At 29.4% G+C, this 20,209-nt stretch overlaps 1 protein-coding gene across 1 annotated transcript; it reads right to left on the minus strand.

Moving 5' to 3' along the window:
• Window positions 1-15,129: 15,129 nt before the first annotated feature.
• On the minus strand, window positions 15,130-16,396 carry LOC109601388 (protein-lysine N-methyltransferase EEF2KMT). Its single transcript, XM_020017630.2, has 4 exons — window positions 16,250-16,396; window positions 15,884-16,195; window positions 15,335-15,827; window positions 15,130-15,283 (listed from the first exon to the last, which is right to left on the minus strand). The coding sequence occupies exons 1-4, from the start codon at window positions 16,325-16,327 to the stop codon at window positions 15,180-15,182; spliced, it is 987 nt and encodes a 328-aa protein (XP_019873189.2). The 5' UTR covers window positions 16,328-16,396; the 3' UTR covers window positions 15,130-15,179.
• Window positions 16,397-20,209: the final 3,813 nt, after the last annotated feature.

The raw sequence follows: 20,209 nt of genomic DNA on the forward strand, positions 1-20,209 counted from the left end.
TATATCCAATGGATTCCAATTCGTTTTGATCGGAAGCAAAATAAGTCAATTACAGCAATAGAAAGATCAAATTTCAATTAACTTTTGACAATTTTCACTTTCCCCATTTCAGTAATTTGTTTAAATCACAAATATTCCAAAATTTACATTTTTAATTGTTAGTTTTTTTAGTTACAAGAATTTCAGGCTCTGCTTAACTATAATTTAATAAGAATTGAAAATATTTTTGATGGAGACAAAAATAAACGATTATTTAAATTTTCTGATGCATTTCTGTATGTTTCTTCCAATTAAACAGTGTAAATAACTTTTAATTTTACATATTTTAAAGTCGGATCTTCTTGAATAAGAAACCAGCGATGATCTGTCATTATTTACTCGCTCCTGAAGCTTTCTGTCATAAGTAGGTGAAATCTTTTATTTTGTACTTCACTTTAACAACCTAGATTTTCTAGTAAGAGAACCAAATGATGTCAAATAAAACTAATCTTAACTGATTTATTTAAAGCTGGAAATTAACACTGAATATATTGGTATGATTATGATTATGTACAAAACTAAATAAGTGAATGTTCTAAGATGCTTCAAGCCATATATCCCAATGTGACAACTTTCTTAAAACGTACACGATAATAAAATTAATATTAACAATAAAAGCTAAAAAATCATATACAACATTGACGTATATTATAAATTGGTAAAACTAATAAAATAAATAATAATAATTCTTTTAAATATTTTAATAAACATTTCGTTAGAAGAGTAACTAGATTCTATGTTATATCCAATGGATTTTAATTTGTTTTGATCGGAAGCAAAGCAATATTCAACTTTTGATAATTTTCAGCCATTTTCTCCATTTCAGTAATTTTTTTAAACAACAAATATTCTATTCTCAAATTTTTTGATACATTTCTATATGTTTTATCCATTTAAATAGTGAAAACAAATTTTAATTTTACGTTTTTTAAAATCGAATGTATCCTTTCAGTCATATGTTGGTGAATCCTGTTCATCAATTTTACCACTTAGATTTTCTAGAAAGAAAACCAATTGACTTACGATAAAAGTAATCTTAACTGTTTTATTTAAAAGTGGAAATTAACATTGAATATTTTTGTATGAATATGACTATGTACAAAACTAAATTAGTGAATAATCAGAGATATTTCATTCATATTCATAAATCCAAATGTGACAAACTTTCTCAAAACGTCCACAATAATAAAATTAATACTAACAATAAAAGATAAAAAAATCACATTTAAAATAATATTAAAAACTGGGAAAACATAAAATAAATAATACTATTTTACAGTAAAAATATAGAAACTTTCTTTTATATATTTTAATGTAATAAGGTAAATTTGAGTATTTCGGTTTATCATTTTACTTAATGCGTCATCCACAATAAGCAGTAAGGTCGATAGAGATGAATAACATTTTGTTAGAATGGTGACTGAATTATATATCCAATAGGATCCAATTCGTAAAATAATTAAAAAAACTGAGTTATAGCTGTAAAAAATACATGTATGTTACAATACAAAATATCGTTTAAAATATGAGTGATGCTTCAAGTAACAAATTTTCTCAAAATGTACACTATAAAAAATTAATATTAACAAAAAAAAAAAAATAAAAAATTACCTTTAATGTTATATTAGTAAATGACAAATGAATGTAATGGTAACATTAGTTTGAAATAAAATTATAGAAACTTTCTTTTAAATATTTTAAGATAATATAGCAAATTTGTGATTTTCAGTTTATCACTTTACTTAATACACCGACGAGAATAGTCAGCAATCTATAATAGATATGGTAGAATTGATAAACATTTCGTTAGAAAGATGAGTAAATTATGTATTCAGAGGCACACTTTTTGATCGAAAAAGTAAGTGAGTTGTAGAAATTTCTGTTATACAATATTTTCAATCACATCAAATCGTATAAACTTTCTTTTACTTATTTTTAAGACAATATATCAAATTTGTAATTTTCAGTTTATCATTTTACTTAACGCACTGACGAGAATAAACGACGATCTGGATAGAGTTGATAAACATTTCCTTATACAGATGAGTAAATTAAGTATTCAGAGGCACACTTTTTGATTGGAAAAATAAGTGAGTTATAGCTGTAGAAAATTCTAATGTCATGTAATATTTTAGCCATTTTCAGTCACTTTCTCCATTTGATCAATTTTTTAAACATCAAATTATTCCAATATCCCAATATTTACATTTTTAATCGTCAGTTTATTCAATTGCAAGCACTTCAAGCCTAAAACAGACAAGAAATGAAACTGTTTTTGATATAAAGGAATATTTAAATTTATTGCTTTATTCCTGTCTGTTTCATTCATTTGAACTATGTAAAGTGTTTTTATTTTAATGTTTTCGTACAAGAAATCAGCGTTCAGTCTGTCTTCATTTGTTCGTCCCTGAAGCTTTAATATCTTCTTTCAATTTTAGTCATGTGTTGGTGAAACCTTTCACATTGTTCATCACTTTGACTACTTACATTTTCTACGAGGAATACCAAATAATTGAAGATAAAATGAAACTTAATTGTCCTCTTTTAGTATTGAATATTTTGATATCAAATTTTATCACTCCTGTTTTAAAAATTACGTTGTACTTTTGTAAAAATCTTTTTGACATAAATATATTGCACCAAAACTTATTAATGAATTCCTGAAATTACTAATACAAGTTGGTAATAAATTCGTTGATTAATCTGGAAGACGCTTTTTCTATAAAATCGTTTAGTTTTACTGTGAGAAATATACGTATAATAAGAAAACCTATAACATTGTTGTATAATCGGTACTCAAAGGCTTAATATGTTTTTTTATGTTATTAAATATCCATGGGATCAGACCCTACCCGGACCAACAAAAGAGTGAGCCATTATACCTATTGTGTTATTTCTGGTTTTGTGTCTACCTGAATGGAATACTAAATTACTGGACTTCTTTTTAATACTTGTTTATTTGTATGTTTGTACGAGGAAAGCCGATTATTAGTTGTTTCTACTTATTGGCATTAGTTAGGATTATTAACTATAAATTGATTTAGTCGTCTACTGTTTACTGCTAGGAAATGAGACTAAAAGCTCCGTTTTAAATTTATGGTTTGACCCAGTGACATATTTGGCACTGCACCAATTCAATACAAAACGCTATTTTTAACACAATCAAACCACCATATATGTAATAAATGCATTTTATCAACAAACGAAACGGCAACAATAGAATAAAAGAATTTGTTGCCACCTCGAGCCATATTATTGATGATGTATTGTAATTCGGTATTTATTGTTAGGTACGATTACAAATCATTTCCTAGTTCGAACACAACTTCTTCGGCACATAATCCAAATAATTACAGTAAGTACTCTTATCTCGAAAATAAATTATATCCGATATTAATCTGAACTGGTTAACGGTACGGGGATTAAAAAGTGACTTCCTGTTACCGTATTAGATGGTGCACGTGTTCCCTCAAACTCATCGTTTACGTTCGCATATCCGCTGAAATTCACACGAAAATACCAGTGTAAAATCTCGCCGGCTCAACAAAGGACGGGCCACGAAGTGAGAGTGGTCCGACGGGACCGCCGGTTTCGGCATTAATTTGAATCGACGGCGGACGGACAATGTTCCGAGATGTAATCTACGGCGGCCGCGGAGAGAGAAGACAACGAAGAAGAGAAAAAAAAAAATAAATAAACGTCCGGAACGACCACCTAACAACGGCCCTGTTGTGGGCGATCGCCTTCGTTCACACACAATTAAAAAAAAAAAACAAATCGAAGTCTTGCAGGAGGAACTCCGGCAGCTCGTCAAACCGATCTATAAAGTTAACTGTATCGCTTCGCCCTCCGGTCCGGGGGCACGTAGTTCCAGCAAAAACGATACGTCTAAGGTCTCGGAAGCATGTTTATTATATGTGTAAAGTTGATTAAGTGTACGAGTTGAACGGACTGTGAACCATGACCACGTTATGGTTTACGAGCCGTCCGTTTCATCGTGTGCCTGTCTTCTTTTTCTCGGGCTCAAATTAACGCGAGCCGGCCCCTCGGGTTCTCCTTTTAACCAATTATCTACTCCGTCCTCTTCGCCGCGTCGTCCTTAGTTATACGAACTGGCCGAACAATGTCTACAAAGGCCGGCTTTGGTTTAGGAAGTGCGGCGAATTGATGAGTCAAATCTCGTTGTGGATGGTTTATTAGATTTTCTGAATTACACGGTTTATTTTGTCTGTTTGCACTTGTCGATGTCGATATTTTTGAGATGATTGGCATCGGCGGTCTCTCAGGCAGAAAGTGAACTTACCGAGCGGATCGTCGAGTGTATATCCGGAATGCACGGGATTGTTATTATTCCAACTAAAATGTACCTTGTCATTTTAAAACGTTTATAAACATGCAACCAGTTAGTGGATTTTTACTGTGAACGGAAGTGGGTATTTGTTGTGATTTTTCTATTGGGGGACAAAGGAATGGGTTGCAGGAAAGTGCTCAATAAATATCTAATAGTACGAACCAGGGATCATGCAATTGCAGATCTATAAATAGATAAAATACATCGATGCATACATTAGATTGTGGCCATAAGTGTTATATATGAGGCACTACCGTCAGACCACATAGTTTATGGCGGGGTTTGCGAAAAAAGTCGCCACAACAATAAATCTTATCTACTTCATATCGCCGGGCATGTCGAGATATTATTTATATGAAACGTGCTCGAAAAAATCCAAATCAGTTAAGTGCAACTAACCACATTGCTCAAAGATAAATTTATTGTAATAACATGGTAAGACCCGAGAAATTATTGCGTTTATGGTTAGTGTCCACCGGAAAAGGGTCGTATGCATCATCAAGCATAATTGTGGGAGAGTTTTCAAGGACCCATCCAGATTTTATTTAACCTTTGCGTGATGAACAACGGGTGGTCTGCTTAAATTGTTTCCATCTGAAGAAATAGGTAGATTCATTTCATAAATTTGTAACAAATCCATACAATGCCTAGAAATAACATCCTAAGAACGGTTGCAGCTGCAGCAATATAATCTTGAAAAAGAGCCCAAATCAATTAAGTATTACTAACCATATTGTTTCAAAGTTAATTTACTGTAATATTAGAATAACCAAAAGGTTTTCAAAAGTGAATCCAGATTTTATTTAACATTTGTGTGATGAACAACGATGGTCCACTTAGAGAAAATAAGTGGATCGACTAAATTAATTAATTAAACGTACACAAGACGAATGCTATCATGGCAAATTAGATATGAGCGTTACTAAACTCATTGCCCAAAGATAACTTATAGGTAGAAATTATAGCATTTAAGGTTAGTATCAACTGGAAGAGGGTCATATGGATCTTCAATACATAATTGCGGAATAATCCTTAAGGATCCATCCATTTTATATAATTTGTAATGAAAAACGGTGATCTGTTTAAAACGCTTCTATCAAGAAGAAATTGCTACATACATTAATTTGTAAATAACCCAATGAAAGAGGTGAATAGTGTCCCTAGAAGGATCGCAGCGACATAAATACAATTTGGCGAAGGAAACAATCCAAATCAGATAAATGCATAACTAAACTCAAAGATAAATTTAGTGAGATAACATGGTAAGACAAAAATAACCTTGAAATAACTCAATAAAATATATAAATAGTTTTACTCGAAGGATTGGTGCTACATAAGTACCATAGTACATTTACCGAAGGAAACAATCCAAATCCGACAAGTGCATTACTAAACTCATTATTCAAAGATAAATTTATTGTGATAATATGGTAAGACTTGAGAAATTATACTATTTAAGGTTAGTATCGACTGGAAAAGGGTTATATGGATCTTCAATATATAATTGTGGAATAATTTATAAGGATCCCATCCACTTTATATACTTTGTTTTGATGGAAAACGGTGGTCTGCTTAAGACGCTTCTATCAAGAAGAAATTGGTAAATCCACTACAAAAATTAACTTGAAATAACTCAATAAAATATGTAAATAACTTTCCTAGAAGGATTGCAGTTACATAAATACAATTTACCGAAGGAAACAATCCAAATCAGACAAGTGCATTACTAAACTCATTACTTAAATTTATTTTGGTAACATGGTAAGACTTGAGAAATTATAGTATTTAAGGTTAGTATAGACTGGAAAAAGTTTATATGGATCTTCAATATATAATTGTGGAATAAGGATTCCATCCACTTTATATACTTTGTTTTGATGGAAAACGGTGGTCTGCTTAAGAGGCTTCTATCAAGAAGAAATTGGTAAATCCACTACAAAAATTAACTTGAAATAACCCAATAAAATATGTAAATAGCTTTCCTAGAAGGGTTGAAGCTACATAAATACAATTTATCGAAGGAAACAATCTAAATCAAACAAGTGTATTACTAAACTCATTACTCAAAGATAAATTTATTTTGATAACATGGTAAGACTTGAGAAATTATAGTATTTAAGATGATTATCGATTGAAAAAGGGTTATATGGATCTTCAATATATATTTGCGGAATAATCTATAAGGATCCATTCATTTTATATACTATGATACGATGAAAAACGGTGATCTTCTTAAGACGCCTCTATCAAAAAGACATTGGTAAATCCACTACAAAAATTAACTTTAAATAACCAATAAAATATGTAAATAGCTTTCTTAGAAGGATTGCAGCTACATGAATACAATTTACCGAAGGAAACAATCCAAATCAGACAATTCATTACTAAACTCATTACTCAAAGATAAATTTATTGTAATAACATGGTAAGACTTGAGAAATTATAGCATTTAAGGTTAGTATCGACTGGAAAAGGGTTATATAAGTCTTCAATACATAATTGTGGAATAATCTACAAGGATCTATACATTTTATATACTTTGTTATGATGAAAAACGGTGGTCTGCTTAAGACGCCTCTATCAAGAAGAAATTGGTAAATCCACTACAAAAATTAACTTGAAATATCCCAATAAAATATGTAAATAGCTTTCCTAGAAGGATTGCAGTTACATAAATACAATTTACCGAAGGAAACAATCCAAATCAGACAAGTGCATTACTAAACTCATTACTTAAATTTATTTTGGTAATATGGTAAGACTTGAGAAATTATAGTATTTAAGGTTAGTATAGACTGGAAAAAGTTTATATGGATCTTCAATATATAATTGTGAAATAAGGATTCCATCCACTTTATATACTTTGTTTTGATGGAAAACGGTGGTCTGCTTAAGACGCTTCTATCAAGAAGAAATTGGTAAATCCACTACAAAAATTAACTTGAAATAACCCAATAAAATATGTAAATAACTTTCCTAGAAGGATTGCAGCTACATAAATACAATTTATCGAAGGAAACAATCTAAATCAGACAAGTGCTTTACTATACTGATTACTCAAAGATAAATTTATCGACTGGAAAAGGGTTATATGGATCTTCAATATATAATTGTGGAATAATCTATAAGGATCCCATCCACTTTATATACTTTGTTTTGATGGAAAACGGTGGTCTGCTTAAGACGCTTCTATCAAGAAGAAATTGGTAAATTCACTACAAAAATTAACTTGAAATAACCCAATAAAATATGTAAATAGCTTTCCTAGAAGGATTACAGCTACATAAATGCAATTTACCGAAGGAAACCATCCATATCAGGAAGTGCATTACTAAACTCATTAATCAAAAATATATTTATTGTGATAACATGGTAAGACTTAAGAAATTATAGCATTTAAGATTAGTATCGACTGGAAACGGGTTATATGAGTCTTCAATATATAATTGTGGAATAATCTACAAGGATCTATACATTTTATATACTTTGTTATGGTGAAAAACGATGGTCTGCTGAAGACTCTTGTATCAAGAAGAAATTGGTAAAATCCACTACAAAAATTAACTTGAAATAACCAATAAAATATGTAAATAGCTTTCCTAGAGGGATTGCAGCTATATAAATACAATTTACCGAAGGAAACGATCCAAATCAGACAATTCATTACTAAACTCATTACTCAAAGATAAATTTATTGTAATAACATGGTAAGACTTGAGAAATTATAGCATTTAAGGTTAGTATCGACTTGAAAAGGGTCATATATAGTTTGTTATGGTGAAAAACGATGGTCTGCTGAAGACTCTTCTATCAAGAAGAAATTGGTAGATCCACAACAAAAATTAACTTGAAATAACCCAATAAAATATGTAAATAACTTTCCTAGAAGGATTGCAGCTACATAAATACAATTTATCGGAGGAAACAATCTAAATCAGACAAGTGCTTTACTATACTGATTACTCAAAGATAAATTTATCGACTGGAAAAGGGTTATATGGATCTTCAATATAAAATTGTGGAATAACCTATAAGGATCCATCCATTTTATGTAATTTGTTATGATGAAAAACGGTGGTCTGCTTAAGATGCTTCCATCAAGAAGATATTGGTAGATCCACTACATAAATTAACTTGAAATAACCCAATAAAATATGTAAATAGCTTTCCTAGAAGGATTGCAGCTACATAAATACAATTTATCGAAGGAAACCATCTAAATCAGACAAGTGCATTACTAAACTCATTACTCAAAAATAAATTTATTGTGATAACATGGTAAGACTTATGAAATTAAAACATTCAAGGTTAGTATCGATTGAAAAAGGGTTATATGAGTCTTTTATATATTTGTTATATACTTTGTTATGATGAAAAACTGTTGTCTGTTTAAGATGCTCCTATCAAGAAGAAGTTGGTAGATCTACTAAATACAACAACTTGTAAATAATACATTAAAAAACGTAAATAGTCTTCCCAAATAAGTTGTAGCTACATAAATACAAAGAAGAAATAGGTAAATCCTCTACATACATTAACTTGTTAATAACCCAATAAAAGATGCAAATAACCTTCCTAAAAGAATTGTAGCTACAGAAATACGCTCTAGCAAAGGAAGCAATCCAAATTAAATTAGTCACTTGTTAACCTCGTTAATCAAAAATAAATTTAATGTAATAACCTGCTAAGAACAGAGAAATTATTGCCTTTAAGGTTAGTTAGGTCCGGAAACGCTTCAAATGCAATATCAGCATAATTGAGAGATAGTCCTGAGTAACCACTCCAAATTTTATTTAGTTTTTGTTGATGAATAGCAACGGTTGGTCTGTTTGAAACGTTTCCATCTAACAGAAATAAGTGGAACCACTTCATAAATTAATTTGTAAGCAACCCAACGAACGCATGCAAATAGCATTCCCAGAACGGTGCAGCTAAAACAATACAATCTGGCAAAGGAAACCATAGAACACGAACCGAAATGCCGTAATAGCACATCGTACACATCCGTTTAAAGTGCATGTTAAATTTAATTAATCGATTTCAGCCCCAGTCTTCGAGGCCGATTAAAATTACATTTATATTCTGGGTCACATTTGAATGCTGCGTTTAAATGTATTTTGTGGTTTCGTTTTTGGAACGGAAAAAAGTTCGATTTGACAGTAATTATCACCTCCATATAAACACTGAGATTAAACGCCAATCATACAGCGTCCGAATAGATTTACAGTTAAATTAATGCAAATTATTTAATAATATTTAATTTCGTATAGTCATTGTTTGTGCCGGTGTCAGTGGGTCACTTACCCACAACATAATTGCCAATAATTTACGACAATGTTCACGTCAGCCCTCGTAATTTAATCGAGGAAGTCGCCGCACAAAAAGACGAGGGTATTTAAAACTATTCCGTGCTTGTACGTAGTTATCTCTATGATCATTTTTTTGGTGTTCCCGAGCTGCTCTATGTACATATTCAACGCCTTCCATAATATATACCGTTAACAAACACCTTCGTAATAATTTCTTCCCAACACCGTCATTAATTCCACTTCCCTGTTCGGAGCGATGCACGATTTACAACGCCGAATCGGGGGAATAACTAATTTTTAATTGATATGAGTGCCACAGCCTTTTTTAAAAAACAAACAACACGCACAACTGAAGCTGATTTTATGTAAAACATTTGGTATTCATTAGACGTTCGTTTTGTCTGAAACAAGCAATTAAACAGTAACCGTTAACATCATAACATCTAACTAGTGGATGCACCATAAAACCTGTCGCATTTCCTTTGTAGATACCAATCTCCATTTCAAAAACATACAAATTACACTAATACACGAAAAATTATGACATTCCAAAAACGAAAAATTCCTCACAACACATTACGTACGTAATTAACGAAATCTGGTGACCCTTAAGAATATTTACAGGTCGAAATTAACACAAAACGACAAGTTTCCAGGAATAATGGGTCAGTGACTTTGGGCCTATTACAAAATATTACCGAGAAAACACAAGTTAAGCAGGCGGTCAATTAGAGAACAATTTGTACAAATTTACTGCTCGCACAATTAATTATTGTACGACCAACGCGACCGTTTGTCTTAATCCGTCGTATGGGTAAAAATCGCACGAACACTAATTCATCCAATTTACATGCGACTCGTAATTAAATCGTAATTAATCAATTACCCCCTTTTCCCTCAATTAATGTAAAAAGTGTGAAATTTACTGTTTGAAGTAAAACATGTCAATTTCTACAAATAGAAGATCATTTCCAATTACCATGAGCATTTTTTTTTAGTCGGCAGTCTACTTTAAATTCACACCGTGCGACTGATCAAACATACGAAATGTACGCAAATTGAATAATGAACATAATGGGTCAATGCTTTCTCTGTTCTTTTCTTGTTGGTGGCGTTTTTAACTTGTGCGGAGAGTGAAAATTTTCTACGCTATTTTGTTGACACCAACTGTCGGTTATTATTATTATCCTTTTCATATTATTGGATCCATTTATAGACTCATTTACGCTTGTTATTGTGGTGCACAAAACATATGTTATGGTGACATGTCTGCCCATTATTCCCATCGACAGTATTATAAAAATATAACTGTTTCTAAAGAAATCTATATTGTAACATCAAGTCCTGTTATATATCTTTAAACAATACAAACAAACGCATATCAATATGTTTAAATGTGATATCTTTAATGGAGAACATGTAATTAATAATTCTAGTGCAAATTAAGCAAATATAAGGCTAATGAACTAGTTATTATATATCTAACCGGCTCAATAACCGTTAGGCGAGTAATTAACGCAGATTATTAACCAAAAAATTATCGTTGCGCTTTAACGCAATAAAAAATGCGTATGCGGAATCGTCGCATAAAACGCAATAGATATAAGGCAAATTAGATGCAAATGTTTTTAAACCAGCAAAAACGCTCATTAAAGTCCGATTTTCCTGCGAATTTACATTAGAAAATAAATAGAGACTAGAAACAGGATTAAATTTTTATATACACATAATATTTGTATTCAACTGAATATATTATTTGAAAGCTTATACTTGAGTATAAAATAACTATGCTATTTACTGCTTCCCTACACTGAATTGTGGAGAATTAGAAAGAGGTTTCCTGCAATGATTATTTTAGAAAACTGAACTAATGAATTCCACATAAAATAAGTGAGGATAAAAATATCAAAAATTTGACAATGAGTAGTTTAGTGCTTGTTTTGTTAGATACAGATGAAATAAAACATAGATCTCGTCGCATTAGATAATGGGTAGAAATTGGCAGTACTTAAAAAAGGGTTAATTTAAGGAAGATTTTGATGACTATGGTAATTAGCTAACTAAAGGCCAAATGATTATTGTTCACAAATTGAGCAAATTTATTAAAAATTTATTCAAAAAGAAACTTCTTCGTCAATAGAAAAAGCGTTCTGCTTTTTCATGATAACACAACACATTTCACAATGGAGACTCAAAGTTACAAAATGTTAAATAGGAAGTTTTATAATTCAAATATTCTTTCATATGGCTCAATTATTACACAATGTCCGAAGGAGAAGTTCATATTTTCTTCTTTGAAGAAAAAAATACTTTTTCCACTACCTAATATGATCAAATTTGGGGATAAATATGTTAATAATATAATATTTTAATAAACACTATATTAAATATTTAAATAAATAATATAACGAATAATTATTACAGATTTGTAAAAGTAAAAAGTTTTAATTGGAATGTCATTATACCAATTAAGATGTATGTATGTCCAACATCAGATTTCAATTTCAGGAACTATAATTTATGTATATTTGAAGGATAATTTACAAAAACCCATATTTTTTTATCATGGAATAAATTTTCTTGTAAAACGTTGATAAAAATGTTGATTATTTGTTGAATAAAAGCTTCTTTAAAGGAAGTTATGTTAATATTAAAGTTAAAAAACTAAAATACTTTTTCCATTATCTAACATCATATAATAAATAATAAAATAAATAATTATTACAGATTTGTAAAAATAAAAAGTCTTAATTAGTGTGACATTATACCAATTAAAATGTATATGGACAACATCAGATTTCAATTTTAGGATGTTCCAACCGTGAAATTGTTCGGGATTTTTTTATGCACACTCTGAGACAACTAAGTCAGTCCCTTAATAATTAATATAACTTACAATTAATTACAATTTTTATATATTTGAAGGATAATTTATAAAAACCCATATTTTTTAATCGTGGAATAAATTTTCTTGTAAAACGTTGATAAAAATGTTGATTATTTTGGAGATTATTTTATTAAATAAAAGCTTTTTTAAAGGAAGTTGTCTTATATGAAACTAAATTACTTTTTTCATTATTTAACGTCATATAACATATATTTAAATAAATATTATATTTATTATTTATATTAATTTTTGTATATTTGAAGGATAATTTAGAAAAACTCATATTGTTTAATCGTGGAATAAATTTTCTTTTAAAGGAAGTTATGTTATATTAAAGTTAAAAAACTAAATTACTTTTTTCATTATCTAATAACATTTTTTTTAAAATAATGTAATAAATAATTAAAATAACAGTTTTGTAAAAGTAAAAGGTCTTAACTAGTGTGACATTATACCAATTAAAATGAATATGTCCAACATCAAATTTCAATTTCAGGATGTTCCTGTAGTGAAATTGTTCAGGATTTTTTTATACACACTCTGAGACAACTAAGACAGTCCCTTAATAATTAATAAACTACAATTTTTGTATATATGAAGGATAATTTATATATAAAAACTTATATTTTTTAATCGTGGAATGAATTTTCTTGTAAAACGTTGGTAAAATTGTAGATTATTTTGGTGATTATTTTGTTTTTTTTAAAGAAGTTGTGATATATTAAAGTTAAAAAGCTAAATTACTTTTTTCATGATCTAATATCATGTTTTTAATAAAAATATAGGGAGGGATAAATGTGTAAATAATATATGTAATTATTGTAATATATAAATGAAAATATCATAATAAATAAAATATTAAATAATTCAAGAAAAGAGTTTCACTTCATTATACCAAATAAAATTGTCATATCTTGGATAATTTAATTCTTTTGTCTTGAACGAATCTTTTCCTAAAAATGATGAATTACGTATAAAGAACAGTAAAATACCTACAACATGCTTAACAAATCGAAAAACTGATCCAACATGTATTTGTTTATTTCAGTGAAACAAAAAATAAATTCTTGAACGCTACAACAACTTCCTAGACATTTATTCGCATTGATTAGGAGCTTCAATGAATTACTGTCGTAAATCACATCCGCTGTGACTACTTTTTCTATATTTTCTAGTTTTTCGCAAATATTCTTGTCAATTTTTTCCCACGGCAAATTTAAATCGTATACCGTTTTTTCTTTAGTAACTTTGCTCAAACTAATACGTCAAAGTTGCATATTGAATTTTCTTAGGTTAAAGAAATGTTCAATTTTAAATTCACGTATAGTGTGCTCAAAACGAATGTATGACAGTCAATGAAATGAAAATATATCTGATGGGCATTTAAGGTGATTATTAAATCAACACCAGATCCCAGAAATCGTTCGGAATTTTTTAATGTATACTATGAAGAAGCTAAGACAACACATTAAAAATTAATAAACTACATTTTTAAAAATTTGATGGATGATTTATTTATAAGATTCCATTTTTTTCTCTAAGAATGAATATGCCTGTAGAACGTGGGTAAAAAATTGTAGATTATTATGGTGATTATTTTGTTAAATAAAAGTTATTTTAAATATTGAAAAAGTATTCCCTTTTTTCAGTACCTAATATCACGTTTTTTTTTATAAAAATATGGGGGTAAATAATACAGTATTTAAATAAATAATATAATAAATAAGTATTACAGTTTTGTGAAAGAAAAATGCCTCCCTTACTGGTGTGTCATTAGATCAAATAAAATTGTCATGACTGGGAACATCTAATTCTTCTTTCTTGAACGAATCTTCTAAATATAATGAATTAAGTAAAAACTGTACACACAACAATATACACAACATAGTTAGCAATTTTATAAACCGATCTAACGTGTTTTTGTTTCTTTCACTGCAAGAAAAAATAAATTCGTGAACATGGCAAAAACTTTCTCAACATTTAATCGCACTGATCAACAGCTTGAACAAATAAATAACTCTCGCAAATCACATCTACTTTTCCGATGTTTCCCAGTTTTTCGCAAATGTCCTTGTCAATTTCTTCCCATGGCAAATTTAAAACATTAACCGTTCCCTCTTTGGTAACTCCATTCATTACTCATTCGTCAAAGTTGTATATTGAATTTTCTTCGGTTAAAGGAACGTTTAATTTTATATTCTCATCTATTGTGTTCAAAATAGATGTGCGGCAATTAGCAAAATGAAAATTTTTACAATTTAAGGTAACTAATTCAACCACCAACTTCAACTCCTGATCCAAATTTCATGTTTCTATGAAATCGTTCGGGATTTATGCATACTTTGGGACAGCTGTGGCAGCCCATTAATAATTAATAAACTATAAATATTGTATATTTGAAGATTGATATATTTACAACAACCCATATGTTTTCTAGTGGAATAAATTGTGATTATTATGTTGAAAAAAATTACTTTAAAGATATGTATTATTATGTTATTTTAAAGTTAAACACAATATTATGTTTTTATAAAAGTGTGAGGTAAATATGTAAATGATATAATATTAAAATAAATAGTATAATAAATAATTATTACAGCTTCATAAAAGAAAAAAGTCTAACTGGTGTATCATTACACCAAATAAAATTGTCATATCTGGGAACATCTAATTCTTCTATCTTGAACGAATCCTTACCTAAAAATGATAAATTTCATAAGCTGGAACTGTAAAATATACACAACATACTCAGCAAATCTAAAAACTCATCCAACGTGTCCTTGTTTCTTTCAGTGCACGAAAAAATAAATTCCTGAACGTTGCAACAACTTCCTAAACATTTAATCGCGTTGATCAGAGGTTTGAACAAATCGCTGTCGTAAATCACATCTGCTGCGACTACTTTTTCGATGTTTCCCAGTTTTTCGCAAATGTCCTTGTCAATTTTTTCCCACGGTAAATTTAACACTTTAACTGTTCCTTCTTTGGTAATTCCATTCAATATTAATTCATCAAAGTTGCATATTGAATTTTCTTCGCTTAAAGGAATGTTTAATTTTATATTCTCGCATAGAGTGCTCAAAACCGAGGCGTGGCAATCAGTGAAGTGAAAAGATTTTGGATGGCAATTTAAGGTGATGATTAAACCAGCCAGTCCAACTCCTGATCCCAACTCCAGTATGTTATTTCCATGAAATCGTTCGGGATATTTTAATGCGTACTCTGAGAAAACTAAGGCAGCCTGTTGAGAATTAAAATATTATAAATTTTGTATATTTGGAAGGATGATTTATTTACCTGCCACGTTTTTAAACCGGTTGTTCCTTCTGAAATAATACTAACATTTTCTTTTAAACTAATAATTTTTCCATTGTTGTCCATGTAGTGTTTAAAATAGTAATTGTTGCTTGGTAGCGCCACCAATCGGCCGTACGCATTATATACACAATCATCAATTGCAGTTTCCTGTTTTTCCAGCACGTTCAATATGTATTTTACGAATGTTTTTTGATAATTAACATCAATAGGATATTTTGAAACAATTTCTGAATCTACCGTGCTATTAAAAATTATTTGCTGTGTTTCTATTGTTGGGTTATTCAATAAGTCCTAACATAAAATTAATTTTTAGTTGGGATTACTCGTACCTTAAAATATACTTACGTAAAAATTAAACTGAGGCAAAGAAACAGCGCATAAAAACTGTTTAGTTATTTTTTTAACACTGTCACATTCAGTCATTTTGTATAAAATACGTTGAGTATTCTTCTATGCGGTGTACTTATAATTGTAGGTTAGGATATTTCTGTTTACAAAATGTAAACAGTAAATTTTCGTGAATGTCATGAGATACCGCTATTCGTCTACAGATGGCCCAAGCTGAAATAATTTTTAAATTAATTCAATTAATTTCAATGAAACTGTTTCATAAATATTCTTGCGAACGTGCGACAATTGTAGAAGCACAACCTTTCGCCTTTATGAACTTGTTTTTAGCTTTTCTTTACTTCCACAAGATTAAGCAAAAAAGTTAAAAATTACTGCGGTAAAACATGTTGAAGGGAAACCGCCACAAGTTTGTATACTTTGTAATGTGTAGTCTTAAAATTATGTTTAAATATGTATTATTCATTGTTGTTTACAAAGTGTGTAAACTGGAAACATCCCGACTCAAGGTAACGAAGTAAATTTAGAATTTTAATTTCATATGCTGTTACAAACAAACTAAATTTCATTCATTATTTATAAAATATATATTATATATTTTCTGAACACATTTAGTGTCTATTTACGTTATTCGCTTTGAGCCATATAAATTAAGACAAATGCTGAAAAATTAAGAAATATTTGTCCTCATTTCTGCTAAATGCCTAAATAATTATTTAACCTGATCAAAGCAGATTGCGCCCAACTAAACGAACAAGTAAACTTTAAACACACAAAAGCATTAAATTTTCATTTGGAACGAGGTGTGCAAATAAAGTCGTATCGGGTTTCATCACATTGTTTTTTGACAAACACTGGAAATTTCGAATATCAAATTTTACAACGTTATTTTTCCCCATAGGCACAAAACTTTTCGGATATAATTGTTTTATGCCGTCCGTAAAATGAAAAACAGGAGATATTTTGGAATTTAATCAAATGTTTATTGAATGGCAGAAGAACGCGTGGATTGTCGAACATTTTGGTGCAAAGTAAAGCAATTTCGCGAAACAATGGGGGATGTTTCATTCATAAATCCCAACGCCTACGTTAAACAACCGCCATTACCATCTTTATTTATGTTTGTCATATCGCCACCAGCTAAGCCCTTTCATAAACCTCGGATTACATATGAAAATTGTGGAGCTAATAAATAGAATTTTAAACGAAAAGAAAAGGGAAACGGGGGTCGATAGTCGATGTAAAACAAAACCAACACATGTCGTACGACGAAACAACAAAACAAAATAGATAATCGATGGAATACAATAAGTGTATTTCGTGTAAGACACGTAGCTCGAGGCACTTTAGCCCGTAACTTTGTTTTTGTTTATCAAGTTGGCTCGAGACGGGCGCAACTTCGCCGCAGACTCCATGATGGATGATGGAAACGAGGCGGCGAACTCTCGGCATAACCGGAGTAAATCTCTAAGTGTTCGCCTGTAATCCATGTAAAACGGGAGATGAAATTGAATTTAAAAGGAATCTGCGGAACTGCAGTACATCAGACTTTAGTCGAACCGAATCTGCGGATGTTTGTTTGGATGTGGCGCCAGGCGAATTGGATTTTTAAATTTTAAGTCATAGAAATGAATTCGTCCTCCGGAATATATTCCGTGACATTGAAAATAGAAAACGTAGATTCAGTGATCTACTTTTAACAAAATTTGGTGTGTACCTATATTTATTTAAATCTAGAGAAAAGGGAATAAATTTTAAAGGTGTTTTGTGTTATACCTTTTTATAGAGATAAACTCTAAAAATTTGCTTGTTTATATTCAGTTCAAGCAGTATATGTATGTATAGCCAAGTAAAAAATATGTAAATTTTTTGAGCCTTTGTTTGTTTATAAACATTTCTGAAACATTTACAAAATAATATTTATATTATATTTTAAAAATATTTTACCTAAAAATAAATTCAGATTATGTTTTTACTTGTTAGTCGACAAAATTTTATAAAAAACGGAGAAGGTAAATAAACAAATAAGCAGAAAGTAGAGCAACTTTAAAAATAAATAAATTGCTACCGCCCTCTTGTTAGCTACAAATCAAATTAAAAACAACAATTTTCTAGATTCTAGATCTACCAATATTGTATATTTTTATAATCAAAAACTTTTTTTTAAAACCTTTTGTATGATATAACCAATTATTAATAGTAGTAGTAAGTATTTATTTTCATAAAGTTATTTTTTCAAAATTTTATGACACCATCATAAAAGTGAAAACTTCTTGAGCCGCGTTGGGCATTTCTTGGTGGGTTCGCGTCACCGACATGCTCAGGAATGGCGCAAGCGCAGTGTGCTGTGCGTCTCAGACACTTTTTGAATGGGAGAAATCTGGTGTGTTCGCGTCTCCGTATCTGTAGCTACACAGTTGACGTATAGTGTGTATATCTTATAAGTGAAATTGAATGGATTTAGTGAAAAGTTCAATGTGTATATGCTGTGCATTGTTGAAATACTGTTTTTGTTTGATTATTATTTGAATGGCCATGTCCAATGATCAAAAACTCAGTACTACAAAATATAAAACGACAATCGAAGCCGTTTTTGCGCGATACTTTTGAATTATTTTGAAATATTAATTTGAACCAAACATTTTTATTTCTTGCTTTAGTTACCATTAGCCTATCGTATCTTTTTTAGAACAAAATGAAATAATTGAAAGTATAAAAGTATTGTTGAAATTAATGATGAGAATGATGCAAACAATAAAAATAATGTTAAAAATGTACATTAAAATTTAAGTAAATACAAATAATATCCATAAATAATATGATTGTATATTAAATGCTATTTCAATTGAATTGTATTTATATTTTGCCATGATCCTGTACACTCTGTAATATATTTGAATAATAAAAAACATATAAACATGCATATAATTGTTGCTCCGAGTATCAATAGATGTGAAAACCAGATTGATGTTGATAATTTTAATTCAAACATTATGGAATTTCAAATTTTAATAATAAAAGATCTAAGTTTTCAGTTATATCGGCAGTCTATTACTACTACCGATTTTTTTTATTTAGTTACTTATTGATTTAGAAATATATTTCCTCATTTTTGAGTTGAACACTAAGTAAGAAAACTAAAAAAGTAAATTAAAAATTTACCTTAATTTTAACCCTTAAAATTGTTAAAATATTGCAAAAAATGTATATAAAAATATCCATTATTTATATTAAGACAGTTTTATGTTATTGTTAAATTTATAGAGGGAAGTTAATTATATTTTTTTGAACATAATAACCAGGACAAAAAAATTTGAATTTTAAAAAAGTTGCTTTACTTTCTGCCAATACTGTACATTTTTATAATAAAAAACAACTTTATGTATGATTCAATGCAATCAATTAATAATAGTAGTAGTAAGCATTTATTTCCATAAAGTAATTTTTCCCAATTTTTATGACACCCTACGTGGCGTAATAGAAAACAGTAAAAAACGTTAACAATTTTATTCGTATCACAATTTTTAGAGATAATAAAGAAGAATTTAAACATTTAATGAAGTTAAAAAATTATAAAAATAAAATAAAAAATCCAAGAAATCCATTCATCTATTCAACTAATAAAATTCGTTTACGTATAATCTGTCTTCAGCAAGAAGGTTTGTCATATAGCCAAATTCAATGACAGTATGATTATGAGTATTAATGTAAACAATTACTAATAATAGTAGTAATTATTTATTTCCATAAAGTTATTTTATGACACCCTCATAAAATTTTTATTACTACGACCGAATTTTTTTATTTAATTACTTATTGATTTAGATATATACTTCCTTATTTTTGAGTTGAATACTAAGAAGAAAACTAAAAAAGAAAATTAAAAATGTTCTGCCTTAATTTTAACCCTTAAAAATTATTAAAATATTGCAATAAATGTATATAAGTTTTATGTTA

This window comes from Aethina tumida, chromosome 5 (genome assembly GCF_024364675.1).
Source record: "Aethina tumida isolate Nest 87 chromosome 5, icAetTumi1.1, whole genome shotgun sequence".
Classification (NCBI taxonomy): domain Eukaryota; kingdom Metazoa; phylum Arthropoda; class Insecta; order Coleoptera; family Nitidulidae; genus Aethina; species Aethina tumida.